Source organism: Leptosomus discolor, chromosome 11 (assembly GCF_034619465.1).
Source record: "Leptosomus discolor isolate bLepDis1 chromosome 11, bLepDis1.hap2, whole genome shotgun sequence".
Classification (NCBI taxonomy): Eukaryota; Metazoa; Chordata; class Aves; order Leptosomiformes; family Leptosomidae; genus Leptosomus; species Leptosomus discolor.
The window spans coordinates 72495-100225 of record NC_141401.1 but is presented as its reverse complement, the minus strand read 5'-3'; the positions used below and the strand labels follow the sequence as shown (position 1 = coordinate 100225).

General features: G+C 42.7%; 1 protein-coding gene across 2 annotated transcripts in view; it reads left to right on the top strand.

Moving 5' to 3' along the window:
- Positions 1 to 24043, top strand: part of IQGAP1 (IQ motif containing GTPase activating protein 1) — a 73130-nt gene extending 49087 nt beyond the window's left edge. For both annotated transcript variants that reach the window (XM_086471777.1, XM_086471778.1), the window contains 22 exons: positions 2570 to 2737; positions 3179 to 3321; positions 3667 to 3837; positions 4953 to 5036; positions 5135 to 5206; positions 5301 to 5370; positions 5802 to 6010; positions 7021 to 7176; positions 7329 to 7492; positions 8651 to 8875; positions 10143 to 10283; positions 10376 to 10460; positions 12658 to 12890; positions 13654 to 13786; positions 14140 to 14242; positions 15708 to 15843; positions 17749 to 17836; positions 18271 to 18483; positions 19580 to 19746; positions 20644 to 20766; positions 21447 to 21555; positions 23540 to 24043. In XM_086471777.1, coding sequence (XP_086327903.1) covers positions 2570 to 2737; positions 3179 to 3321; positions 3667 to 3837; positions 4953 to 5036; positions 5135 to 5206; positions 5301 to 5370; positions 5802 to 6010; positions 7021 to 7176; positions 7329 to 7492; positions 8651 to 8875; positions 10143 to 10283; positions 10376 to 10460; positions 12658 to 12890; positions 13654 to 13786; positions 14140 to 14242; positions 15708 to 15843; positions 17749 to 17836; positions 18271 to 18483; positions 19580 to 19746; positions 20644 to 20766; positions 21447 to 21555; positions 23540 to 23653 — 3107 coding nt within the window. In that variant the 3' untranslated portion in view covers positions 23654 to 24043. The remainder of the gene's footprint in view (positions 1 to 2569; positions 2738 to 3178; positions 3322 to 3666; positions 3838 to 4952; positions 5037 to 5134; positions 5207 to 5300; positions 5371 to 5801; positions 6011 to 7020; positions 7177 to 7328; positions 7493 to 8650; positions 8876 to 10142; positions 10284 to 10375; positions 10461 to 12657; positions 12891 to 13653; positions 13787 to 14139; positions 14243 to 15707; positions 15844 to 17748; positions 17837 to 18270; positions 18484 to 19579; positions 19747 to 20643; positions 20767 to 21446; positions 21556 to 23539) is intronic.
- Positions 24044 to 27731: the final 3688 nt, after the last annotated feature.

Genomic DNA, 27731 nt, shown 5'->3' with positions numbered 1-27731 from the left:
CCTCCAGTCCTCAGGCACCTCTCCTGTCCTCCATGACCTTTCAAAGACGATGGAGAGCAGCTTTGCAATGGCATCCGCCAGCTCCCTCAGCACTCGTGGGTACATCCCATCAGGGCCCATGGATTTGTAGGTGTCTGGCTTACTTAAAAGATCCCTAACTCAATCCTCCTTGACCAAGGGGTAGTCTTCTTTTCTTCTGACTTCTTCCCCTACTGCAGGAGGCAGGGATTCCTGAGGGACAGCTTTAGTAGTAAAGACTGAGGCAAAGGCAGCATTCAGTAACTCTCCCTTCTCCATATCCTCCGCCACCAGGGTACCTGCCTCATTCAGCAATGGGCCCACAGTTTTCCTGGTCTTTCTTTTACTACCAGTATATTAGAACAAGCCCTTCTTGTTGTTTTTGACATCTTTGGCTAGATTTAATTCCAAGTGGGCCTTAGCTTTCCTCGTTGCATCCCTGCATTCTCTGGCAGTGTTTCTGTATTCCTCCCAAGTGACTAGCCCGTTTTCCCACCTGTTGTAAATGTCTTTCTTCCCTTTGAGTTTTCCCAGAAGCTCCTTGCTTATCCAAGCAGGCCTCCTGCCTCCTTTGCTCGACGACTTCCTCATAGGAATGCACGAATCTTGAGCTTGGAGGAAGTGGTGCTTGAATATTAACCAGTTCTCTTGGGCCCCTCTGCCTTCTAGAACCCCAGCCCATGGGATTCCTCCAAGTACATTTCAGAGGAGGCTGAAGTTGGCTCTGTTTAAGTCCAGGGTTGCAATCCTACTTATTGCCCTGCTTGTTCCGCACAGGACCCTGAACTCCACCATCTCGTGGTCACTACAGCCACAGGTGCCCCCAACCTCCCCATCTCCGACCAGTCCTTCTTTGTTTGTCAGTACGAGGTCGAGCAGTGCCCCTCTCCTCATTGATTCCTCCACCACCTGTGTCAAAAAGTTATTGGCAGTGCTCTGTAGGAACGTCTTGGACTGTGGGTGCTTGGCTGTGTTGTTTTTCCAGCAAATATCAAGGTAGTTGAAGTCCCCCATGAGAACCAGAGCCTGTGATTGTGAGGCTACTTTCAGCTGACTGTAGAAGGCCTCATTGACTTCCTCCCCCTGGTCAGGTGGCCTGTAGTGAACACCCACAACTGTGTCACCCATATTAGCTTGCCCTTTAAGTCTCATCCATAACTTCAAGTTATCTAAAGATGCATGGTCAGTCCCTTCTGATTTTGCTTTGAATAGGCAACTGTACAACTTCAACAAACTGAAAAGTTTAGTTTGGAATCTCTCTGGTGCCTTCTGAAAGAGATTGTCCAAAGACAATGTGGAATCTCTGTCCTTCAAGATTTTCCAAACTTGGTCAGACAAGGCCCTAAAGTTAGCCCAGCTTTGAGAACGGGATTGGACTAGATTGTCCTCCAACATGAGTTCTTAATGAATCTGTGTATCAGATACGTGGAGTTTCTGGCACGGTTGATTCCTCTCATCCTTGCTCTGCTGGCACAGAAATGAGCTTGCTTTTATGTTTGTGCCGTGTCCATTTTTGCTTTTTATTTGTAGATGTTTTAGAAGCGGGAAAAATCAACATGTTCACAGAAAGCTTTCTAACGAAAGACACAATGAGTTCATCCAACTCCATGGCCCAGTTCAGTTGTTTTTAATGACATCATTTGATCAGTGAATTCCCCTGTCAACTGCCTGGGGGAAAAAAAAAAAAAGCTGGGGGAGTAGGCAGAGCTTTACCTGTTTGTCTTACTGTTTGTTCCCAGCAGTCCCAGTGCGATTTTTTTTTCACCATTTTCCCACCCGTTGAGCACTTTGGCAAGGCAGCAGCTTGAGTGTCATGCCAAGGAACATTTGGTCAAAAGCAGGGCTGAAGTGTGTGCCCTTAAGCCTGAATAACATCTTCAGATACACGTATCTATCCATGTATGAACATTTTTGCAGTCTTGTCTAGCGCTGAAAATTACTCTGTTTTGTGTTGGTTGTGTCAGTGCGATTCCTGTGCTCTTGTGAATACATCTGTGTTTGAGTTGCAGTTCTGGAGTAGCCCTGGAATGACATGTTGTCATTTTTCTCTTTCTCTACCACCTGTCTTTCCCTGATCAGTTTTTTGACTCGTTTACAAACTACTCCATACTTTTTTTTTACTAGGGATGGATGGTATTAGTTGTTGAAAAAGCCCCTTTTGAGTTGGGACTCTCTCTGCCAGAAGAAACTGCTTTAACTGAAACAGATGTCAGAGTAGAGCTAAAATACTGTGTGTTGTTGAGAAATATTGGCGGTAAACCAGCTCTGTACTGAGTGGGACCTCAGGGCACAAAAATTACATGCTGTCGGGTGTGGTACCACATATGGTTGGATGCTCTGTACTGAAGAGGCTTCTGTACTGGAAGTTGTCTGGTTGTTTTTTATTTATATTTTGTGTTTATATACGCTGAAATATTTGAGTGTATATACACACAGCCCCCAGCCGTAAGTGTGTGTTCATGTTGCCTTGCTCTCTTCTGTCCTTTTATGTTTGCTGTGAGTCACTGAGCACCTGAAAGCCAAGATAACCTGCTTCCCTGTGTTATCAAAGTCTCCTTAGGAATTTTGGCCATTAACGAAGCAGTAGACCACGGTGATGTCAGCCAGACCCTGAGTGCCTTGCGTTCACCAGATGTTGGGCTCTATGGAGTCACTCCAGAATGTGCTGAGACGTACCAGCGAGAGCTGTCGGAAGTCAAGAGAAGAAAAATGGCAGCAGGTAAACCTCAAGGAGCTATCTGTTAGTGAAGTAAACTCAAGATTATCGTGTGTGGAATCGGAACCAGAGGTAAAAAAGCCTCTGCGGAGAAGTGTTGTGTTACGGGTGGCAGTTGTGGATGCTTTGTGAACTAAGGTTTTAAAAAAAAAAAAAACAAAAACAAAACAAACCCGAACACACAAACCAAAAAAAGCCCCAAAATAATACTATTAAAAAGAAAAAAAAAAACCAACAAAAAAGTGAATAGTAGAATGTTCTCCACTTGTAAAATGTGTTGCATTTAGGTAGTTTTTGTATGAGGTCATTAGGGACTCAGAAGCATACCTTCTCTTGCTTGGAGGAAGATATATGTGGATTTCCTAGTTGTAACATTTGTGCGTGGGAAAGATAAGACACATGTGTGACGCTTTTTGAGACTTACACTGCAGTTTCTGCTCTTAGGGGACAATGGCAGTAAATGGGTGAAACACTGGGTGAGAGGAGGCTATCATTATTATCATAACCTGCGGACCAAAGAGGGAGGATGGGATGAACCAGCGGAATTTGTGCAAAATGACACACAGCTGTCACGGGAGGAGATACAGGTAGGGTAGATAACACATGCTCTTTCTCTGAAAAGTTGATGTTCCTACCTTTCCTATCCTTAATGCAGCTCTAAGAGAGAACGCTTCAACGCTGTAGTCATGGTAAGAAGCTCAGCAACCCATTTATTTCACTGGCATCGTCAGATTGTGTGTGTCACAACTCCATGTCGCATTTCAGAAAAATTCGTCCTGTTGGTAAAAGGGTACAGGACCACGGTGTTGCTTGTTTATTGAAAGGCGACTTTGAAGTGTCTCATAAGCAAAATACAGAGAGCTGATATACCATCATGTTTCTTGTATCTCCATTCTCTTTTTCTGTCTCTTCCTACCATAACATTAATCCAGAGCACCATATCTGGAGTCACTGCAGCATACAACCGAGAGCAGTTGTGGCTGGCCAATGAGAACCTGATTACAAAACTTCAGGCTTGCTGTCGAGGATATCTTGTTCGCCAGGAATTCAACTCAAGAATGAATTTTTTGAAGAAACAAGTCCCAGCAATCACTTGCATTCAGGTAATGATATCCTTTAATTACATTTGAAACTTGTACTCTGCAATTGTTTTCTATACACAAGCTTATTGACAGTTTTTATTCCGTTCAAACAGTTACAGCGCACAATTGTCTTCACCTCATTTTGCAAAATATGTAAAAGCATTTCCTTCTCCCAAAGAATTTTGGTATATTATTTGCTTTTCCATGTCATATGTAGTTGATGGAGTCTTCTCAGGCAGAATTGGAGAGAGAAAAACTTAGAGGAAGCTTTACCTATCATTGTATTATCAGATTCAGCATTTTGGGAATAGGGCAATATGAAGTGCGTCGTATGTCTTTATGGTGATAATACCACGTGATGAATTACTACTGTGATTCCGCATTAACTGAAGAGAAAGAGAATGTTTTTCGGTATTCTTGAGTAAGATTCTTTTTCTTCTCTTCAAATTTGTCCAGGGATTTGGAGGATTGAGCACCTAAAAGAGATGGTGGGATAATTCAGCATGAGGTTGGGTCCATTTACAGAAAAATGAAAAGATCTTTCTCTGGTGTTGTAGCTGAAATGTGTGCAAGTGGAATAGATGCTTTACTCCCTATTACCACTTTATTATTTAAGCAGTATATGTGTCTGTGTTTCTTCCTAAGTAGCATGTACTCTGTGTGTATATTTGGAAAAAAACACAACCACCACACAACAAAGCCTCCCCAAACCACTCACAGCTCGTTAAAATAAGACTCTCTCCCTTTAAGTGTAATCAACCCCTTGCCTAACTTCTGTTCCAAGTAGCAGTAGCAGTGAGTCTGCTCTGAAAGCTTATAATGTTACATCACTGTTCTCACCAGCAGCAGCATCTAACGCATGATCCGCATGTAGAGCGGTTTTTGTCAACTTGACCGTTCAGCTGTATCCTTGATCTCTAATTGTGCTTCAGAAGGCCCAGCTGGTGAAATAGTTCAGTTGGTGAAATAGTTAGTGCCTCACACTGTTTATCTCTTGATAAGATAAGCATGTCTCCCTCACATTTTACTTAGCCAAATGGGAAGTCAGAAGCTGAGGAGTGGAAGGAAGCTCAGATTTGTAATTACTTCTCTTTAATCAGAAAAGTCAAGTCAGGGTGCCTGTTTTCTGTTTTCAGTCCCAGTGGCGTGGCTACAAGCAGAGGAAGGCATATCAAATCCGTCTGGATTACCTGCGAGCACAAAAGGACCAAGTAGTGAAGGTAGTGAAGGCTTCCCGCTGACTTTTTTGGTAAACGTTTTGGGTAGTGAATTTTGTAAGAAAGGTTTTTATCTGAGTAATTTGGTTATCCTTCTATAGATTCAGTCAATGACCAGGATGTATCAAGCCAGAAGACGTTACAGAGATCGTCTGCAGTATTTCAGAAACCACGTAAGAGTCTATGTTGTTAAATGAATTCAGTACCTATTTTGTACTCTTTCCAGAATGAGGTCAAGTGTGTTTGTTTTTTTTTTTTCAATCCTAGATAAATGACATTATAAAAATTCAAGCCTTTATCCGAGCAAATAAAGCGCGAGAAGACTACAAAACCCTCAGTAAGTATTGCCAAGAGGGTAAAACTGATTCGAGCCTCGAATCTCTATTTGCAAGGGATGTTGCTAGTGTGATCTATAACATCAAGACAGTTTTGAAGAGCGATTGGAATGAAGTTGGTAGGGCAGTGCAGAGAGGCTGAAGGAAAACTTGATTCTAGCTGTTGCTTTTGCTGCTGAAAAATAGAACCGTAGCTATGCAGTTAACTTTGGCAGTGTGGACTACCCTAGGCTGATACTGATTTTGTTCTTTACTGATTGGGGTTTTTTCTCTCATGATTTACTCAAAACAAGAAATTCAAAATGCCAGAAGCTGTTTAGATGTGGTGGTGCTAATTTTATTCTGGCTGCTCCTTTATGTGCTGTTTAAATGTAGATAAGGCATATATTTACTTCTGTTTCCCATCCCGTGATGTTTTCTCACCTATTTTTAGTTAATGCTGAAAACCCACCTATGGCTGTGGTTCGGAAATTTGTCCACTTGCTTGATCAGAGTGACCAAGATTTTCAGGAGGAGCTTGAGCTAATGAAACTGCGTGAGGAAGTTGTAACCTTGATCCGGTCCAATCAGCAACTGGAAAATGACCTCAATCTCATGGACATCAAAATTGGGCTGCTAGTGAAAAACAAAATTACATTGCAGGTAGGAGGTGTGTTGGTGGGAGACCAGCTATGGATTGAACTGAGGCCAGTGGTAGTTAGCATGGAGAAACCCTAGCCTTGGATGTCAGTTACTCAGGCCCAGCAGAAAACGTTGCCCCAGACTTCCAGATTTTACTCCTAGTGCATTCTTACTCCATTCCACTAATGTAGCACGTATCCCTAGAAAGAAAACTGTAGGAGAAGAAGCAAGACCTGAAGCTAAAAAAGACAAACACCAGACTGTCTTGACCTAATGAATGCAATGAATTGTGTGTTCGAAGGCTTTGAGACCTCTGTGCCGATGCTTCTTTGTGGTTAAGCAAGTGACATGCCACAGCCTTGCAGTGAGGGGGATGATTTTGGAGGCAGGAGACGCACTTGTGTCACTTGGTGTTTGTTGGTTAAAGGAGGCCCCCTCTATCACTTGGTTGATGTGATTAATTTCACCAAAAAAAAAGCTCTTGCTGATATAGCATTGCCTTTTCTTCAGGCTGAAGTTCTGGTCAGCTTTCCATTTGGTTCTGGATGGCATGATGCTAGGCTCCTCCTGGTGTAAAATCTCAGTGAGTGTAGTGAAATTAATCTGAGAAGGAGGCTGCAGCTTTTGGGCTGGTGTCTGCAGTGAAAAGTGCCGTTGCTGTCAGAGTACGTAGAGGTAGCGAGCTAGCTGAATATGAAACAAGATTCTTAGGTTTTAGGCCAAATTTAAAAATGAAAACATTTTCAAGCATCCTCAGGATGCTACCAATTCTGATAGTAATTGCTGCCAAGAATGAGTAACCCTTCTAGGGTTTCAGACAAATTCAGGAAGTCAGGTACAAAGCAGAACATGTACTTCCAGTCAGAGAAATTGCTGCCATAGTAAATAATGCTTCACTTTAAAAGCCCCAGGCATACCTTGACCCTGCCTTTCCACATAGAAGAGAAGGGGGCTCTCTGATGCAACTGTTTTCCAATATTGCCTGTTATAAAATACTTAGAGTGGAATCTGTCCCTGTGCTTTCTTTCCAGGATGTTGTTTCTCATAGCAAAAAACTTACCAAGAAGAACAAGGAACAGCTCTCTGACATGATGATGCTAAACAAACAAAGGGGAGGTTTGAAAGCTTTGAGCAAAGAGAAGAGAGAAAAGCTGGAAGCCTATCAGCATTTGTTCTACTTACTTCAGGTAAGCAGCTTCTAACACTGCTCAGTAACCTTTTTACATAGAGGCTTATATGTCTTGGCACAGCCTTTGCTTAGGTACTGTGGTTTTGAGCCACCATAGTGGCTCTGGCCTGTGTGGACATGCACGCTAAGTAATTTTTCTTATTGTTATAGACTAACCCAACCTACTTGGCCAAGCTGATTTTTCAGATGCCTCAAAACAAATCCACAAAGTTCATGGATTCTGTCATCTTCACACTGTATAACTATGCATCCAATCAAAGAGAGGAATACCTGTTGTTGAGGCTTTTCCAAACAGCATTGCAGGAAGAGATCAAGTACGTGGTAGCATACGGCACGTTTTTGCTGTTAAATCAGTTTTGGCAATTTCTTGAATTGAGGCGGTTTTCACGTTGTGTCTCCTCCTAATATGCGGATAATACTAACCTGTCCCTTCATTTTTCTCTTCCCGTTTCATATCTGTTCTTAATATAGTCTATAAAGGAAGAGTTGAGTATGTCCATTGAGGATGAGGGCTTTTTACTTCAGCCAAGATTTCACTGCTCAACACAGCAGCTACTTTTAATCTGATGCAAAGTCATCCTAAAATTCAATCTAATCTCAATTCTCCAGTGTCTGGTTATAAACACCTCCAACAAACTGCAAACTCAGGCTTACAAGCCAGGGAGAGAGCTAACACTAAGCTCTCCAGATTTCCAAAAGCTGATGAGGAGGCTGAAACTGAGAGGCTTTATTGTTTGGCATTTCTATTTACTGTCAGTGTTAGGACTCTGGCTGTCCTCAGGCATGTTTTGTTTGATCGTTTGGGCCGTAGGAGCTCGGTCTTACATGACTTCGGTTCTTTACAGTGCAGTGCTGCACAACTTGCTGTGAAGAATATGCAATACAATTTTTGAGGAACTACTTTGGAATGCTTTTTAAGCATGAAGATGGTATATGCCCTGAAATGCCTCTTCTGAAAGAGACTTTTTTTTTTTTCCTTAAATTCATGCTTAGAGTACTAGTCCAGGGAAGTGGAGATGCTTCGTTCTCTGCTGTTGTGTTTCACACAGTGGTATACTAGGTGTGGCTTTTGTTGTTGATTGCTTGTTTTCTTACTTTAAATACTGGAAGAAACCTGCTATTCTTTTTCTTCTCTACATAAAACGTGCTCTGTTTCCTTTGTATTTTTGAATTGTGCTCTCAAATAGAATGTACAGTTGCATTTGTGTTAGTTGTCATTGAGCTGACCGGTGGCCAGTTGCGTTGGAATTCCCAAACCGATCATGAGTTTCTTGCCTCATCTGTCTTGAGAAGTGTTCTAGCATTGTTCTTATACAGTATTGTAGTTTATTGCTGTATTGAGATTTTAGTACAAATCCGTCATCTGTTTCATGAGGGTGATGCTCTTTCAGTTTGTTTTATGCCGAGAAGCATATCTGAAGCTGACAGAATTATGTGTACCTCATATTTCATATAGATTCTCTCTTCTTCAGATCAAAAGTAGACCAAATACATGAAATTGTGACTGGGAATCCTACTGTTATTAAAATGGTGGTAAGTTTCAACCGTGGTGCCCGTGGTCAGAATGCCCTGAGGCAGATCCTGGCACCAGTCGTGAAGGAAATCATTGATGACAAAACACTCAATATCAAAACTGATCCAGTGGATATTTACAAGTCATGGGTTAACCAGATGGAGTCTCAAACTGGTGAGGCCAGGTATGGGAACTGTTACTACTGCATTTTTCTAAACATTGCTCAGCTGCTTGGCACTGCTCGGCTAATCATTCCAAACAATCCTTGGCCTCACTGCATGCATCTGTCCAACTGATACCGCTTTTCCATCTCCTCGAGATGGCTTTCATCTGTGAGTTCTGAAGGTCATGCTCTGGCGATGGTGCTGAGGGAATTGAAAGGGAATCTTGTTAGGAGGTGGAAGAAATGCTCTTTGGTGTTTACCTCTGTTGACTTGATAATTAGCTATGACATGCCCTCTAACTTAAAACAAATCATGGTAAGGAAAAGTATTTGGGAATTGGTTCCATGTCAATTTCTGTTTATGTCTTGCACATCTGTGCAAACTTAGGTACTATTTGCAAGCCAACCAAACCTCCTTGCTGGAGGAAAAGCACGACATTGCAGTTCTTTTAGTCCTAACATCTTTCTAATTAATATCAGCTGCTGATGGCAGTTGGATTGTGCTAGATAGTTTTGTGTCATTCTGGTTTTGTTTTCTTCCAGCGCATGTCATTTGCTAGAACTCGAGGTTTCTACTGTGGTGGTGGTGGGTTTTTTTAACATAACATACCTAAAAAAAAAGCCATACAGATGAGAGAGTTTCCCCATTCAAAGCAATCTGCAGTCATATATTCTTGCCGTATGCTTGGTTCAAAATTCTGGACATGTTAAAAATGCAGATTAAGATGTGCATTCGGGTCCTTCTCTTTATGTGAGGTTTAGGAGATGCTTTTACAAATCAGCCGCTTCATCTGCGTGTCTTCACTGAAATACTATGCAGTAACTTCAGTTGATGGAGAAAACGTTAACTACTGATTTGGCACTGATTCCCGCCAGTAGCATATGATACTGATTTTATGGATGCTGTTCTAGCTTCTGGCTTGTGTCCAAGCTCCTATCATCTTAATGTTCAAATGTGTAGCTTTCTTTTTCACCAATTTGTTTGCAACCTGAAGCAGCACTGTCACAGATGGCACTTTTTTGCCTAGCGTGCATGTGTGCTGGCTGTAAAAAAAGATACAGTTTCGAGTTAGCTGGGCCTTTTCTCATAGTGGCCGTTGCAAGACAGAATAGAGGAAGTAAAAGCAAGAAGTGTTCAGTTCTTCTAGTGCCTGAAGGGTTAATTGACAGCAACGCACAGCTCTTGGCAGCCAAGTGAATATAAGCTTGTTTTCGTGTCGAGCTAGAAATTCTTGAAATATGCTAGCCTGAGGAATACTCACTTTCACGTGTTTGACTTTTCAAATAGCAAACTGCCATATGATGTTACACCTGAACAAGCTCTAAATCATGAAGAGGTGAGGACACGCCTGGATGCCTCGATCAGAAACATGAGGACAGTGACAGACAAGTTCCTGTCTGCCATTGTTAGTTCAGTGGACAAAATCCCGTGAGTCTGGTGTACCACAGTATTATCCCCGAGAAATTGTTGGTGGGTTCATTCTTGCAGCAGTCTTACTTGCCCTTTTCTTTCTCTCGAAGTTATGGAATGCGTTTCATTGCCAAGGTACTAAAAGACTCTCTGCATGAGAAGTTTCCTGATGCTGGCGAGGATGAGCTTCTGAAGGTGAGGATCTGAACACCTTTGTGAATAATGTCAGCCAAAGTGGCTGTGGCAAGCATGTCTCATTCTTCTCCTTCGTTGGATGTACGTGTGGAGGGGAGTGCCTGTAAACCTATATAAAGCTTGTTTATTTACTTCTATGGATAGAAAATGCTTCACATTGGGCTTTTGATTGTTAGCTTCATTTACGTCACCTGAGATATAGTACATTGCTCAGAAGGAGGTATCCTGTTGCTTCTGCTTTGCTTTTCATATTTGGGCATTTGGTCCTTTAGGTTTCTTGACTTGAGGTACTCTTGCTCCTAGAAAGTACACCTTGCTTTTGCTGCTCCTTTCTTAAAGAGACAATGTCAAGTTAAAAAGTCTGCATGCAAATTTCTGATATTCCTAATTTCCCTGTCTTGTAACGCTCCAGGATATTTTGACAGCAACATGTAGAGAATCACTTTCCATGATGTGTAGTCAGTTTTGTATTTTGCGTTTCAGTAGTTCTGGAGAACTAAAAGGATCCTAATAGTAGGCACTCTCAGATGAATATAGCTTTGGGGTTTTCGTTGAAATTTCTTCAGTTTTATGGCTTTTGGTAATTGTGAAGGCCTTTATGCCCATGAATGCTTTGCTTGTTAATAAAACATAATTTGGGTCTTAGCATACTCAACAACGTCTCTTTAAACTTCCAATCTGAATGCTGTTTTCTTCTCTCTTCTAGTTCTGTGCTTTCCCATTCTGAGACATCGATTCTTTCTATGCAGGTGAATTAATTTCTTCCATCTGTAAATTTAGGTGGAAAACTGCGGTTTTTGTTAATCCTAGTGGAAACAATGTAACTGTCCACATGAAAGTCAAAACTGCGGTTGTGTGCAATAACTACTCACAAAGACTTCTCTTTTTTTTTTTTTTTTTTTTTTTTTTTTTAGTGACCAAAACTACCCATGTAATATATACTGTTCTTCTCCACCCAAAAGTTTGAAAGTTATTAGTACAGTTTCTTTCACAGATGTGTTTTCTTCTAGTTACTGGTAATAAACAGCTTTGACTGTCATCCTATGACATAATCTGTGAGAGTACAGCAGGGGCTTGCATGAAACAGTTGTCAAAAACATAACTTCACTGAAAGCAGTTAATTTCTGGGGCTGCACAGCAATGGCTATAGATTTTTTTTCTGCCTGTTTTCAGCTGTTCGTTCAAACCCTGATCTCTTCTGTGCATTTAAGTCATGTGGCAAGCAGGTGAAGCCGGGATTCAGTGACCTGGCCTTCTGCAAATTTCTGTGAACCCTGAGAAAATACTAGAGCATGTGGTATGAGAACTATTGCTTTACATCAGCATGTTGGGTTAATTCCTTTTCATTGCTGGAATTACTTTTGGCAAAACATCAAATACAAGTTAGAAGTATATTTGTAAGCATAGGGATAACGTGACATCTTTAATTCTGTGAAGTTTATTGCTGCTCACGTTTGACTAGGTAAATTGGATTTTGAAGTGTCAAATGCTGTTTGTCTTCTGTACTTCTGATTCTTACCTCTGGATTAAAGGGTTTCTCAGTTACTCTTGCTAACTTGGGGGTCTGTGCCTGAAAATGTTGCTGGCTTATTGAAGAATTATTCTGAAAGACAAAAGGGCTTTGAAGAAGGAATCGAAAGTGGTTTCCTCAGTTTAGCTCCTTGGTGTGCCATGCTTCCTCACCATTTTTTTGCTTTGTCAGAGGTGGCGGCCGATTCTGCACGCTTCTCTCAGAATTAGCTCTTGTTCCATATGGAAACTGAATTACTGCCTGCCTCTATACCACTGTGGTTCTGCTCTCTGTTAGACTAACTCAATTAGGTTTAATTTGCCCGAAAGATTGTCTCATGCTCATGTGAGTAGTCCGTTGGTTGTAGAATCTCTTGTCCATACATTTTTATAAGTTAAAGTTTTAAATCTTTATGCATAGAAATATCTGCTGTTGTATTGTCTGGTGACTGGTAGTGCTCAGTCTTCCCTCTTTGACTCTTAATGATTTTTTTTTTTTTCTTTACACTGTAGATTCTTTGGGATAGTGCTTGTATACAGCAGCATTGCAGAACCTTTATCTTGGAAGGAGCCTCTGGCTTATGAGAAAATAATTTATCAAAGCACAGTCAGCGTAGTTTCAATTGAATTCACTTGGGTCCTGTGCCATTGTTCCTTACGCGTTTCTTCTCTACTCAACTTTTCCCAGATTGTTGGCAACTTACTCTATTATCGCTACATGAATCCAGCCATTGTCGCACCAGACGCGTTTGACATCATTGATCTTTCGGCTGGAGGTCAGCTGACCACAGATCAACGCAGAAACCTCGGTTCCATTGCAAAGATGTTGCAGCACGCTGCATCCAATAAGATGTTCATGGGAGACAATGCGCACCTAAGCATCATTAATGAATACCTTTTGCAGTCATACCAGAAATTCAGGTAGAAGCCAGCTAATTAGTTGGGGAAGCTTGGCAGAGTTGCAAGTAAAAAGGGATAATATTAAATTTTAAATATGATAAATTCTGTCTCTGTCAAATATGCAGTCTGAAAATAAGAGATTGCACTCCACACTGCCATAAGCATCAGCGACAATGGCAGATAAAACATGTACCTGGAATCTGAGCGATACGTTGTATGTTAATGAGATTGCACAGTGAAGGATTTTGACTTGGGAGTTTCCAGAATAAAGGTTGCTTTTGCACATGTATATTGTGATACTTTGGGTGTGGACAACTAGAATGGACATATGTTCTTCTGTCCCTTATGAACCCTGGCTCCACATGAAAACCCAGTGGTGCTCAGGAGTAAAGCAGATTGGCAATTTAGCTGTTCATATAGTTGACGTAAGCTTTTGTCCAGGAATCATCATCTTAGCCGTCTCGTGTTTTGGAAGAAAGAAAACCAGAGATTGCTGGGAGCAAGGGGTGTTACTGCAGTGGAGACGGGAGGATGTGTGAACAATCGGAGCCATAGACCAGGCCTGTGAATGCTGAAAATTAGTGAATGTCAACATGACCAATATCAATAATTGAATTTACTAGGTTGTTTCTGATGTGTTAAACTAAAGCTGACAAACTGTAGTATGCCTTAATGTACCATAGTTTAAAGAAGAGAGACTACACTTGGGATTGTCATGGGTAGTTAATGCTCTCACTATACCATGTGACTCCCGGAGTCATACTGATTCTTCTTTTTTCTGAAGACGTTTTTTCCAGGCTGCCTGTGAGGTTCCTGAATTGCAGGATAAATTTAATATTGATGAATATTCTGACTTGGTGACTCTCACTAAACCAGTTATTTATATTTCTATTGGTGAAATCATCAATACACACACCGTAAGTATACATCGGTCACAGTTGCTCCTTCTAAGTAGTGCTTACAAAGAAAACCCTGCTTCTGGCTGAAGTGCAAAGTTACCAAACAGAAGGCTGAAAGTTGTATCTTGATTGTAGTGTGGAAGAGCTTGTTGATTTACAAAATTAAGTAATTTGCTTGTGGCTTCTGTAAATTTCTTTTGAAAGTATTTGAGTATGTGATAGTGGCACAGCTTCGAATGTTTATATTGCTGCTTTGGAGTTCAGTGAAATAAGATCTTTTTCTAAAAGATAACCAGCTCAAAGTAATGTAATTTTACTGTCCGGAAAAGGATGTACAATTGCCAACATAAATGTTCTTTCTGTTCATCTAGTTGCTCTTAGACCATCAAGATGCAATTGCTCCTGAGCACAATGATCCAATTCATGAGCTGCTGGACGATCTTGGAGAGGTTCCTACAATTGAGTCCTTAATAGGTGGTCTAGTTTATTGTGCTTAAGAAATGTGTGATATTATCTGAACTGATTTGAAGTGCGGTAAAGAAACCATCTATGGAATCACCACAGGTCATTTGGGAGGAAGTGCTCTAAAAGCAGCGGCAGATTTGTTGTTCTGGTGTCTTCTGGCTGCAGAATTTGTTACCCTGAAAAAAACGGGGGTTCTTTCCCCTCTCCTGCCCCTCTCCCTCCCATTTCTAGAAGGCAGACGTCTTTTCTTTGTTCATTCCGTTATGCTGAAGCCATTTCTCTGTGCGTATGTGTCCAAAAAAGCTTGTTTGCAAAGATCTGTACTCCATCCTGGAGATCTGTATGCATTCCTAACAGAGAGCGGTAGTAAGCGTATTAAATGACATGTCCCTATAGGTATCTTTGGCATCTGGACAAATAGCTTTTTTCCCTCATTTAGAGGGTTTTTGTTCTATATGTTAAGAATTTTATCTTCTTTCTTCTGGCTGGAGGAAGAAGGAACCGACTTTACTAATCTGTGAAAGTTTTCTGAAAACCTGAGCCGCAGTTCACTGCGTCGGGATATAACAAACACTGGGAAGTTGCACAAGCCTCTCTTCTTCCTTCATGTCTGTGTTGCAGCTGTTTGAAGTATGAAATCTTGTGTGTGGGGTGGGAGGGTGAACGGACACAGTTTTTGGAGAGGATACTTTGACATCGGAATCCTTATCTTGAAGTCAATTGGTGAGACAGGTTGGAACCTTTTAAAGGAGTGATTGCTAGGATGTTTTCTTCCAAGCACTGGCAAAGAATGGAACATGAGAAGCATTATGTGAGCGAACCTAGACCTTGAGTTTAACTACAGCTTACCCTCCTTCCCCGTTTCGTCTCTCCTGTGTGCTTTGTGTTGATGTGGTTAATATGTCAGTTTTATCTTTCTGCAGCCCTTTAAAAAAGGGGCGCAGGAGAGGAAGCATCCTAACGACTGTTCTGATGAAAATTCAGACACAATTAGAGCTATAAAATTTCCTTTTGACACGATAGCTTGCTTTGTTTAATAGAAGATTACAATCTTGCTTGCTAACAAGAGCCTTGCTCTCAGCTTGGAAAACTTATTCTAATGAGGACATGGGCATAGAGGCATGGTCGTATCTTTATTTATAAAGTATTTTTGGCAGGTCAGTACCCTACTCAGTAGAGAATGAGATGCTGAGATACCGTGTGGAATACACATACATCTTTAAGGCATACGAACCAGTGACTTTGTGGTGCCTTTCTGGCCGGTGCATTCTCTCAGTTTTCTGAAGAAAAAGTCTGTAACATATGCATGATGATGTTTCTAAAAGCTGGTTTTGGCTTCTGAAGCATCCTTTTGACAGTATAGGAAACAGTGTAGTTTTTCTGTGGTCTGTTACATAGGGGAAAAATTACAAAGCTCTAGCAGTCAAGAACATAAAGAATACGATTTAACCTATAAACTCTTTCTGCTTGGCAGGAGAAGGGTCTGGCAATGTTAATGACCCCAACAGGGAAATGCTAGCAAAGACTGAGGTTTCTCTCACACTTACTAATAAATTTGACGTTCCGGGTGGCGAGAATGCAGAGATGGATGCGAGGACGATTCTGTTGAAGTAAGTAAGGGGTAACTACCTGGTATGTTTCTCAAGAGAACAAGGAACCTGCGTTTTCACAGTTAACCTGCATGTGAAAGTAAGAGAATTGAAGTTTAATTTAAACAAACAAGTGACTGTTAGTCCAAATACGCTGAGCCTGTAGCCATAAGAGAATTGAAGTGTATTTAAACAAACATGGGACTGATACTCCAAATACACTGAGCCTGTAGCCCTGTCCTTTCAGTGCTGTGGCTGTTGAATTTGTTCCTGTTAGTTCTTTGTCACTGTTGAATTTGTCGTTCTTTAAAAGCCTTTATCTTGGATGGTTCTGGAGGGGAAAACTAACAGAAAACTGTCTAGATGTGAGTAAGTGTGACAACAGCAGCTGGATTTGCCTGCATGTGAATAATTAGTAAAGATCATCTTAGTCCATAGTGTTCATTACAACTGAGTTTTAACTCTGAAGTCTACTAATGTAAAATTTAGATGAATCGACATTTTGTGCTGTCTATATAATGTCCTGTGCAAATGTTTTCAATAGAATATGTATGACGTGGAAATATTAAGGGTAACTAAATGCCTAGTATATCTGAGTTACACTCTGTTACTAAGCGTGCTGGCTCCTGCAGAATGTTTCTTTACGCAGCCTTTGAGCAGATTATGTCTGTATCCTGTTAGCGAAGCAGGAGACAGTGGTAACTTTTGAGACTTTCCCTGTAGCTTTTCTCTGTCTGTGGGAAGTATCTCCTTAGGATATTTTTGCCATTGCTGCTCTCCTCTTTTGGTTTATGGTGCGGTCCCCTTCTCTCTGCACTCACTGTCCCCCAAACCTGACTCTTAATAGAGGAAGGCTAATAGCCTTTTTGGGAAATGGAGGTGGTGTTAGCCTAACGGAAAGAGAGCAGTGGACTGTCAGGGATTTCATTATTGCCAGGCTCTTTATTCCAGAGGACTTAGTACTAGTATTGACTCTTGGCCAGTTTAAAGCAAATCCCCGTTGCTGAGACGCATAGAGCAACCACCTGACACTCAGATGCATATTTACTCACTCTGATGTTGGGTATCTGAGAATTCTTCAGGTCAGCTTACACTTGGTATAGACAGACTAGTGATCTCCCAGAAGAAAATCTTGTCTAACCAAAAATAATGTTAAATTAACTGGGCTTGTCAAAAGATACATCAGTATTTCGCTACCTGCCGAAGAAGATGACGTTGATTTTAAAAGTAAAGATTTACCAGATGTGCTGGTAGTCATCTAAGTTCTAGATGATGTGGGAGGTGTGCATGTGATGTGCTTTGTGGGATGCCAGAAATAATTCCAGCCTGACTGCCAAGTACTGAAGATGCTATTTGATTTCATCGTGTGGCTGAAGGACAGAATTGCCTCCGAGTGCGCACTGGCTGTGCTTAAATCACAGTTGAGATCAAGGAACGACCCTGTCTATCACCAGATTGGAGTCAGGGATCTATCTGCTTTGGCTCGGTTACCGTACACATAAGACAATAGTCCTGTGGAGTTTTTTGATACCTGTTACAAAGCACTGAAGTGCACTTGCAGATGGATAATATTCACTATTTGCTGTTGCTGCTGCCTGCTTTACCTTTCACCTTGGAATTGCAGCTTCTATGGTCCACATGGCAGTACTGGGGCTGCCTTGGAATATACGTCCTTAGTGTCTGAGGGGATACTTGGGGGCAAATCCTATGTACTATGCAGATGAACCTTTCAGTTTCTGATGACACACCGTCAAAAGAGTAAAGTGCTTCTCAGGGTTCTGGTCTGATCTAGCCTATGACTACCTAAGCGTGCATCCAGTGATAATCTGACTTCAGGTAAATCATTGGTATTATTGCAGAATAGAACAGTATTGAAGGTCTCTTAGTTTAAAGTTTTTTCTCCTATTCTCCTTGATTTCTTTGCAGCACAAAACGTTTGATTGTTGATGTAATCCGCTTCCAACCAGGGGAGACGCTGACTGAAATCTTGGAAACTCCAGCTACCTTGGAGCAAGTACGAAGTTGTTTACCTGCATTCTTTTTAGACTAGGAAATCGTCATCTAGCTAGATGTATGTGGGTATGCTAGGGAATCTGCATTTGTGTGTTGCAGTGAGGCTGTCTCCGCTGATGTTGGAGCAGTGTGTAACAGTAATAAGGAGGGCATGTAATGGAAATAAATTGTATGTGTGAATCTTACTCCTCTGGTAGTAGCTAGGAACTATTAATCTAGAAGACAGTTTTAAATGGCAGGCAGGCAGTCTTTTGCTGGTTCCCACACATGGAACGTGTTCATCGAATGTGGATTCACTGGGAGTCAATATGGGAATGACCAAGCAAAACTCTTCATCCTATGTTATGCCAGAGTTCAGACAATCTGTTTCTGGTTCTTTGTCACCTCAAAATTGATCTGCTTATGAACTTGTAATTTTTTGTTTTCTTTTTCTAGGAAGTGGAGCATCAAAGAGCTATGCAGAAACGGGCCATTCGTGATGCTAAAACTCCCGATAAGATGAAAAAATCTGTGTGTGTAAAGGAAGATGGCAACTTAAGTCTTCAAGAAAAAAAAAATAAAATCAAGACAGGCCTGAAGAAGTTGACAGAACTGGGGACAGTGGATGTGAAAAATAAATACCAGGAACTAATCAATGACATCGCAAAGGTATGCCAGTTGGTGGTTTCCTAGTAATCATAGTGGAGTTTTCACGTAGTCTGCTGCACTGAGAAACTGGCACGAGTTTTCAGGAGTAGTAAGCTTTGCTGTAGCTAACTTACAGACATGAAGCCTACCTTTTGCTGCAGTGTTTCTACCTCTTGGCATTTGGGAAGTCCTTTATTTTTTTTAGGACGTTTGCGTTTTCTCAAATGACCGTGTTGCCAGAATCTCGGGCACTTTAAGGAAGAAGCATTATAGCTTTTAGCTGGGAGGGTTAAGTCCTGATGTGTGATCTTTTTTTCTGCTCCTTTTCACTAATTTGAGTAGCGCCACTACAAATTTAGTCACACGAGGAAGTTTTGCCCGTAACTTAAAGACATCCTAACTATTATTTTTATTTAAATGTACCTATTCAAGAATACCTAAACGATAAAGAGGGGAGCTGAGAAGAACTTTTAAGTGATCTAATACTATTGTACATTGCTATGGTGACAATGTGTTTTATATCACATTTACCAAAAAACTATTTGGGAAATGTTAATGTATGTAAAGTGAATGAATCACTGCCTTTAGGGATCTGATTAGAATTAGTTGTACTGTCGTTAATATGTGTCAAAAATGAAAATAGAAGTCGACTTGAACATGTGATATTTTTTATTCGGGTATTAAGGTAACACATGCTTAAAGATGGCCAGCTAACAAAGAAAGGTAAGGAAGTCTGCATTGCTATGGTTACAGTTCTTGATTTACAAGATACCTTTCCTACCCAGCCGTGGCAAAAATTGCTGCCTTCTTTCAGATCACATACTGTCAGTGCCCACTCTAGTCATTGCAACTCAGACAGCATTGAAGTTTGAGAAAGTAACAAAAGGTTCAAATGAACTGCTGTGTGTAGAGTTGGTTAGTTCCAAAAATAGTCAACACAGAGAAGAAGTGGTGATGCTTAAACTGGGGCAGGTGCAACTGAGGGCTCCAGCTTGTAGCATGAAGCAAGAGTAAGCAAAATGAAATGGTGTGTTTCAAATACTCTATGCCCTGGGCTTGAGCAACTAGAGAGCTTGAATGACTGTTAAGTCTCTACCTGTCTTTGTGGGTGACATAGGATATCAGAAATCAGCGTAGATACCGTCAGAGAAGAAAGGCGGAGCTGGTGAAGCTGCAGCAGACATACAGTGCCTTGAATTCCAAAGCTACTTTTTATGGGGAGCAAGTGGATTATTACAAAAGCTACATCAAAACGTGCTTGGATAACCTGGCCAGCAAGGGCAAGTAAGTATCTCGGAACCATGCCATGGCCCTAAAAGTGCTTCTTACTGAAAGCACATGTAGGCTGTTGCTAAGAAGAATCATAACACCATCTGGCCAAAGCCCTTTGGCCAAGCTCTTTACCACAGCAATAGTTCTAGGGAAGGGGTCTCGGCAGTAGTGGGAAAATACAGAGAGAGGGCAGTGCCCCGAATGGGATCAAAAAGACATACTGGAAGTAATTTTGGTCCCTCTGGGAGAGGGGAGTGTAGAGAGTCTGGTGGGAATGAAACAGGTTGCCCAGACAATGCATGTGCTGCTGGGTCAGTCTTGTCATTCTTTCTAGGAGCAGAGAATGAAAGTTACCTACAAAGAAAGCAGTGATCACAAATTGTCCTCTCTTTATCCCAAATGGAGTCAGCTGTTGTAGTGCAAGACGATTCAGATTTTCATGGGGAAAAAATCCCAAACTGATCTTCCTCCCCAGTGAGATGCAGGACGAGCAACTGCCAGTGCAAACTGAGAAAAGAAAGCTGTGTAGTGGCAGCCTTCTCTGTGTCAGTTGTCACCAGGTCCCCTTTTGCCTAATGATAGATGTTACTGCTTTCTATGAAGTACCATGTGGTTGTGTTTTGGGGGTGGGGTTTTTTTTCCTTCTCTTGGAGCATAAGAGTTATTGGTAAATAATAGAAAAATCAAAGATCTTATCTGAGCTACAGGTGCTTTGTAGATAAACTCACTAGTAGAAATACATCATCTACTAGTTTTGCTAGTCACAGATGATTAGCTATACTGGTTCTATCCCTTTGTCCAAAGAGGACTATGTGTTTGCTGTCCAAAATCTCTTTACTTGCTTGACTGATCATCGTGGTGGTGGTTTTTCTTTTTGTTTTTTTCTTTTTTCTTCTTTTTTTTTTGCAGAGTCTCTAAGAAACCTCGGGAGATGAAAGGCAAAAACAGTAAAAAGATTTCTCTAAAATATACGGCAGCTCGACTTCATGAGAAGGGAGTGCTTTTAGAGATTGAGGACCTGCAAGGTAACCAGTGAGTATCTTCTTAAAACTCTTTAAAGCTAAATAACCTTCTCAGAGGAAGAAGAAACCAGGTATGTTGATTTCTTGTCTCTTTCTTCGAACTAGTCTAGGTGCTGATTGAAAAGTGTAATGGGATTTAAACATGACATCCTCATCCCACCCTGCCCCGCAGTCCTGGAAGGGTACCTCCTCGTGTGAATTGCTACTATGGTTAATAGCTCTCACTGTTGAAAAATCAACTTAATGCTAGCTTGAGTTTGTGCAGCTGCAGTTTGCTAGCCTTGAGAACTTGGTGTATCTTCTGTGGAATATGGAGAAAGCTGCCTGTTGCTAGAATTTTTTTTTTCAACCTTGAATCATATTTTGTACTTTGTGCACTAAACAAAGCATGGATGTGCAGCACTAAAGGACACTGTTCAGACTGCACGGGCTAAATGACTGTATTTCCTATTACACTTGTGTGAAGGTGTGGTCTACCAGCCATGGAATCTGCTAGGCTTCTGTTCATTGTTGTATTGAATCTGGTTGGCTTTTATAGTCTCATTCCAAATAGAGTTCTAGAATAAAAAGTTAAGAATAGAAATCTTAGAAATTTATCTTCAAATTTGCTGTTGTATGTTGTCTTCCTGTTTCAGTGGGAATTACACGTTCGGTAATGAACTGTGGTTTTTCACTTCTCAAATTTCATAGGTTCAAAAATGTGATATTTGAAATCAGTCCAACAGAAGAAGTAGGAGATTTTGAAGTAAAAGCAAAATTCATGGGGGTACAGATGGAAACATTTATGTTACATTATCAGGTAAGAACTGTCCTATTTAATAGTGGCATATAAGTTCTGCTTGCCAGACTCTTCATCAGAATAATAATGACATGTTTTAGCTGGTCATCTTGTATTGGTATTCTTTCTGCCACCCTACACTTACTGGTTTCTTTAGCCATACAGTTCTCAGGAGTCCTCAACCTTTACTTAGGCCAGGCTACCAGAAAAGGCATACTGACTGACCGTTTCCCAAACAGTTCCCTGTCCTTCCTCCCACGCCAGTACTGTTACGCGTGTTATCTCTGTCCCGTTCTTCCATTTCTGTCCCTGCTCACTTCCCATCCGACTTGAGCATTGTTAGGTTTGTTGATCATGGATGCCTGAAGGGTCCTGAAACAGTTTGTGTGCCGAGGCACCTTGCATTGCAGAAAGTCCATGCCACATAACCAGCTGCTGGGAGGGACGGCTGCCTCACCATGCCGTTCGAGTGCTCTGGGAACCTCCCCTAGTTCATTCGGGTCTTAATCCATCAGAGCTGGCCATGAACTTCTTGGTTCATGGGGCTACCCAAGGTCACTCGCTCCTCAAGCACATGTGTTGCTTTGTAGCACTGCTTGGGAGAAGAAACAGGTGTTCTGAGAGGACAGCAACAAGGGAACTGCCGTTGGTCATCCAAGTATTGCATTAACAATGACATCAGTTAAAAAGACTTGCATTGCCATTGCCAAAATTTTTACAGAAAGCAACAGAAATAGCTTTATGATTGTTTACTCCAGCATCACCCAGGCTGCAGGAGCCAGATTCGGATTTTGGAACGCACGCATCATTTCCCTGCAGTAGCACTACTTGAACACCTTCTTCAATATGTATTGTTCAAGAGTGGACTTGCTGAAAGAAATTTCATTGCTGAGATAAATCGGTACAGGGAGTCCTATTGCCGCTCTGTCAGGTGCATTGCGGACGAAAGCAAAGTGTAACTAGACGTGCTGCCTCCGTAAATGCCCGAGAGACTGAACTGGCATCGTGTACGTAGTCCTAACAGAGATGCCGTTTCTTTCTCTGCCCCAGATTGCAGTGCTCTGAACCACCTCACTGAGACCTGTGGCAACTAAGATTTTTAGAAAGTGAATGTTGTGATGTTTCATGGGTACATAAACTCAAATACTGTGTGTGGTTTTGGGCCCCTCATTACAGGAAAGGCATCGAGGTGCTAGAGTGTGTCCAGAGAAGCTGGTGAAGGGTCTGGAGAACAAGTCTTATGAGGACCAGCTGAGGGAACTGGGGTGGTCTAGTCTGGAGAGGAGGAGGCTGAGGGGGGACCTTATCACTGTCTACAGCTACCTGAAAGGAGGCTGTGGCAAGGTGGGGGTCGGTCTCTTCTCCCAAGTAACAAGCGATAGGGCAAGAGGACATGGCCTCAAGTTGTGCCAGGGGAAGTTTAGATTGGACATTAGGAAAAATTTCTTTACTGAAAGAGTGGTTAAACATCGGAACAGGCTGCTCAGGGAAGTGGTGGAGTTGCCATCCCTGGAGGTGTTCAGAAAACGTGTTGATGTAGCACTTGTAGACATGGTTTAGTGGGCATGGTGGTATTAGGCCAACGGTTGGACTTGATGATCTCGGAGGTCTATTCCAACCTAATGTTTCTGTGATCTATGATAATATATAATTAGATACATCGGAGACCCTAACGTTGCATCAACTTTATAGCTATTGCACAAACGAAAAGCCTGGAGATGGCTAGATCTGAAATTTGGCTTTCTTGGAACAGTCTTCTATTTCTGCCCTCTTTTGTAGTTATTTTTTTTAATAAACAAATTAAAAAATTAAGATCTTAAGTTCCTTAGAGCGACTTTATTTTTCATGCAGCACTAGCGCATTTTTAACCAGTCTCTTGGTTTTGTATCTTACGCCATGTACTTTGTCATAGATATTCCTCAAACACCTGCTGTACCACGGAGTATTCTGTATTCTCTATAAGCTCTTGAGGATTCCTGGCTCATAAAGGTATTCTCTTTGGCAGGATCTTTTGCAGCTGCAGTATGAAGGCGTTGCGGTCATGAAGTTGTTTGACAGAGCAAAAGTGAATGTCAATCTTCTGATCTTCCTTCTGAATAAGAAATTTTATGGGAAGTGACCAACATCTGCCAGCAAGTCTGCGAAAGGGAAGATGAATTTAGAAACTTGCACATACATCTTTTAATGACATAGCTATATATCAGTATATGCCCATGCTGTGCTTAAATATATCAAATGTGTCATGAAGGAGGACTAAGAACCTCTTCTGAGTGACAGCTCTGATCGAGTCTGCAGGAAGTTGCTTTCTTGTTTATTTATGATCTTTATCTTAAACTTTGCAGATCCCCTGAAAAGCAGTTAATTTAGAATGTATTTTTACAAGGCACTGGGGATTAAACTAATATTAGAGTATACTTAGGGTGTCCTGATGCTTTATTATTTGCCTAATGGTGTGCTTCGTGAGGCTTGAATTCTTGTTGCCTGTGCGAAGAGAAAGCCGGCACTGTACAGCGGCCGGTTTGCCTCTTCCTGAAAGCAAAAAAAAAAAAGAGTTGCAGATTGTATTTGGACTCCGATTATTCTCTATCAGCAATGACCAAAACAAAAATTGGTCAAGGTCCAGGTTACCAATTCATTTGCAAGCTCGTGGTCGTGGCAGTGGTGGCCAATTCCCAAGGTAGAAGTATGACAGTCTGGGGAATCAGTAAGCATCGTAAATTGTTGCTCAGCTATTTGTGATTATGTACTATAGCCACATAGAACAGCTTTAGTGTCCTATTTTCTTGATTTGTTTCTGTTTATCACACTGTAATAATTTACAGATGGCCCCTTAAATAGAGGGACTGTGGAATGTGTTTACTAGTGTGAGATGAAAAGAAGGCTTTTGGGGAAGGGGGAGGGAAACTTAAAAAAATTCTTGAGATGTTAACATTTAATGTTGCTTGCAAAGCATTTGAAATGTAAAAATAACTTTTTTTTCCAGTTTAGAGCAATGTGCTATATATCTGTATCTGATGATGCAATAAATGTTAGGCTCTACCTGCAGACTTGTCAAAGGATTAATTGGTTAGCTTTTAAAAAGTTAAATTTTTGTAGCTATACTCCAGTTCCCATTTCTTTTACTACTTAGTTGGGTTTTTTTTTCCACCATGCTGGTGGTGTTTGCTGTTCTTCTATATCCAATAAAAATGCAGACTCTTGAAAAGAAATTAAAAAAATTCTAACCTTTAAATTCATTGGTTGCTCCAGCTCTGGGGCAGATTTCCCCCAAATGAGGACTTTCCCCTGTGGGGCCATGCAGGCAGGGTGAGAGCTGCTGCTGCCACCCCCCAAAAACACCCCAAAACCCCTGATTCTGGGTCTGCAATGGGGGGATGTGTGTGTGTGTCTGTGTGTGTGTGGGCAAAATAAGAACAATTTGGAGGGGGGGAATCAGTTTGTGGCTCCCAAGAAAGCCAAATCTGCCTAGATTTGTGCAACCAGAAAGCAAAAAAAAAAAAATCCCCATTTTCATGCACAAAACCAAAAGCTAAAGTTGCCAATTTTTATGTTACCAGAAAAACCCACAAAATTGAATATTTTGGAAAAGCAAACCACCCCAATTTTTATATTATGGAAAAGCAAAAAAAAAAACACCACAGTTTGGGAAAAATTCGGGGTGAGATGCCAGCAGTTTGAGGGGCATTGCTGGCAGTTATCCCCTGTGGGTTATCCAAAGTGGATTATCCGGCATGGGTCAGTTACCTGGGTTGGATTATCCATTGTGGTTTATCACAGGTGAGTTATCTGCTGTGTATTGTCCCAGGTGGACCCTCTGGTGTAGGTCATCCCCATGCACACTCCCCCATAGGTGTTCCTACACAGTATACCCCCGCAGCTGTGTGCACCGCCCCCCATGTCCACGAGAGTGTGTTTTCCTTGCGTCTTCTCCCTGACAAGCCCCTCATATGCCCTGCCTTCATATCTTGTGCCCCCCTTACATCTCCCCTCCTCCACCCCCCACCTTGCCAATTACCCCCAACTCAAACCCAGCAGGCCTGTTTCTCTCGCCTCTTACTCTGTCTGTCTCAGCTGAACAGTACAGTTCTTGCAGAAGCCGCTACACCCTGTAACTCCTCCTCCGGTTGTTAGCTTTACCTTGTGTATAGGCTGCCGAGGTCATTGACTGCACCAGGGCCAGGCAGCCTGCAAAGCATTACACCAAGTCATTCCTTTCCCCTTTGGGCAGCAGCGGTTCTGCTGCTGTAAGAGGCAGCCGCTTTCTCAAGGGCAAGGGGCTGGAATAACAATTCACTCCTCCTTCCCTGTCCTGTAGCCCATAGGCATATGTTCTTTCTTTGGGCTCTCTTTGTCCGTTTCCCTGTCCCTGTCCCTGTTGTTCAGTTTCTTCCTTCTCGGTCCTGTAGTGTGCCACGATTCTTTTTCTTTCTCCCGCTCTCCCAGCTCCCACTCCCTCCCTTTTAATTCCTCCCTCTCTGTCCTGTTGCCTGTCAGGTGTCGTGTGTCCCGGAGTGTGTGTGTGTGTCCCCCTTCTCCTTCTCACTCTTTCGCGCTTCCTGTCCAGACCCTGCCCTCACGGCAGCAGGCTGACCCAGGAACGCGCTTTTTTGCCCCATAAGTGCAGGTGCCATTGGCATCGGTCTGGGGCAGGAGGGGCATCCTCAGGTGCTCCTGCAGAAGGAGGGGTTCCTGCCTGGGGAAAGAGGTGGCCGTCGCTGAGGACAACAGTTGGCCGTTCTTTATGTCTCCCAGGGGCAGTGCTGAGGACTTGGTTGCTGGTTCCTCCCCCAGGGATGTTGCTGACTGCGTCTGGCTCAGGTTTGTGTCCTTATTCTCCCAGTTAAAGTGGTTCCATTAGTTTAATTCCCTGCCTAGTCATGTTGCTGATGCCGCAGATGCAGTAGAAGAGCAGGTGTCGTCCTTTGCGGTATGGGTCGCTATCTTTGCTCAGCGCTTTGTACCCCATAACATGGAGGCAGGTGAGGAAACTCCCTGCTGCTCCTCTGGCCGCCCTTGTGTCTGCTGGGGGTCGCCCCAGCCCCTTTCCTGGGGGATTGCGGGAAGGGCGGTGAGCAGGGCCCCGGGTGTACGAGCCCCGACCTCTGCACAGGGAGCCCGTTCTGCTCCGGGGCTGCTGTGGTGCGGGCGCTCCGCTGGTCCGGTCGCTGGTGGCAGCTCTGGAGCCAGCTGGGCTGCGCGGGCATCGGGGCTTTGGTCACAGCGAGAAGCAGAGGCACCGGTGTGAGGGAAGAGCTTTGGGACCGGCCAAGGTTTGGCTGTAGGCATAGTAGGAAGTACCCTTGTACGCAGTTGTTTTTGTTGTTTCAGGCTGGCGGTTTTCCGCTGAGGGTTTGGGGTGGCAAAATGGTTTAATAGCCTGCCATTTTTTTTTTTTAGATGCATTGAGTTTTCCTGGAACTCCTGACTACGGGAGATGGAGCCTTGTTTTTTTTTCCCCACCGTTTTTACTGCATGCTGTGTAAGTTGCTGTCATCTTGATCTACGCTGATTTTTCTCTTTGATAGGACCAGCGGTGAGATTGTCCAGCGGGGGTTAGGGTGAGCATCTTGTACTCGCCTGTATACGGAGCTTGAGCGTTTCTCGAGAAGGCATCTTCCCTGGAACTTCTCAGAGAAAAGGGTCTGTGTTCTTTGTGCTGGTAACAGTCTCTGGCCGGGGTCTGTCTTCTGTCGTAGGCCTGGGCACGCGAGCCTTCCTGTTACTCCGTTTCTGACTTTTTCATGAAGCGCCCGATGAGACGTGTCGTAGTGCCGGTCACGGCAGTTACTTTTCCGTGTTGTTTTTCACCTGTTGTGTGTTTAGCGCCGGTTTCTGTGGTTGTAAGGTGTCTGTTTTAGGTCTTGGAGCCGCCGTGGTTTTTCTGTCAGCCAACCGACGCTGTGATTCCCCAAGGGGTTCAGCTGTAAGGAGGTGGTTGGTGGTGTTTGTTCTGTGTGTGCTGTACCGCACGTTACTGGGGTCTCGATGTTCCGGCGGTTTATTCTTCTGCGGCAGGCGGTCGCATTGGTAGCCGCACCGAGGGTCTCATGAGAGCTCCTCGACTCACCGGCGTACCTCTGACCGAGTGCTCCCAGTCTCGCGCTGGAAGCTCAACTCGCAGATCTGTCCGGTGCGTCTCGTGTCCGAGAAGGTGATGGGCGGTCCCAGATGCGCCGGGGTATCCACTGTCGAGCGGT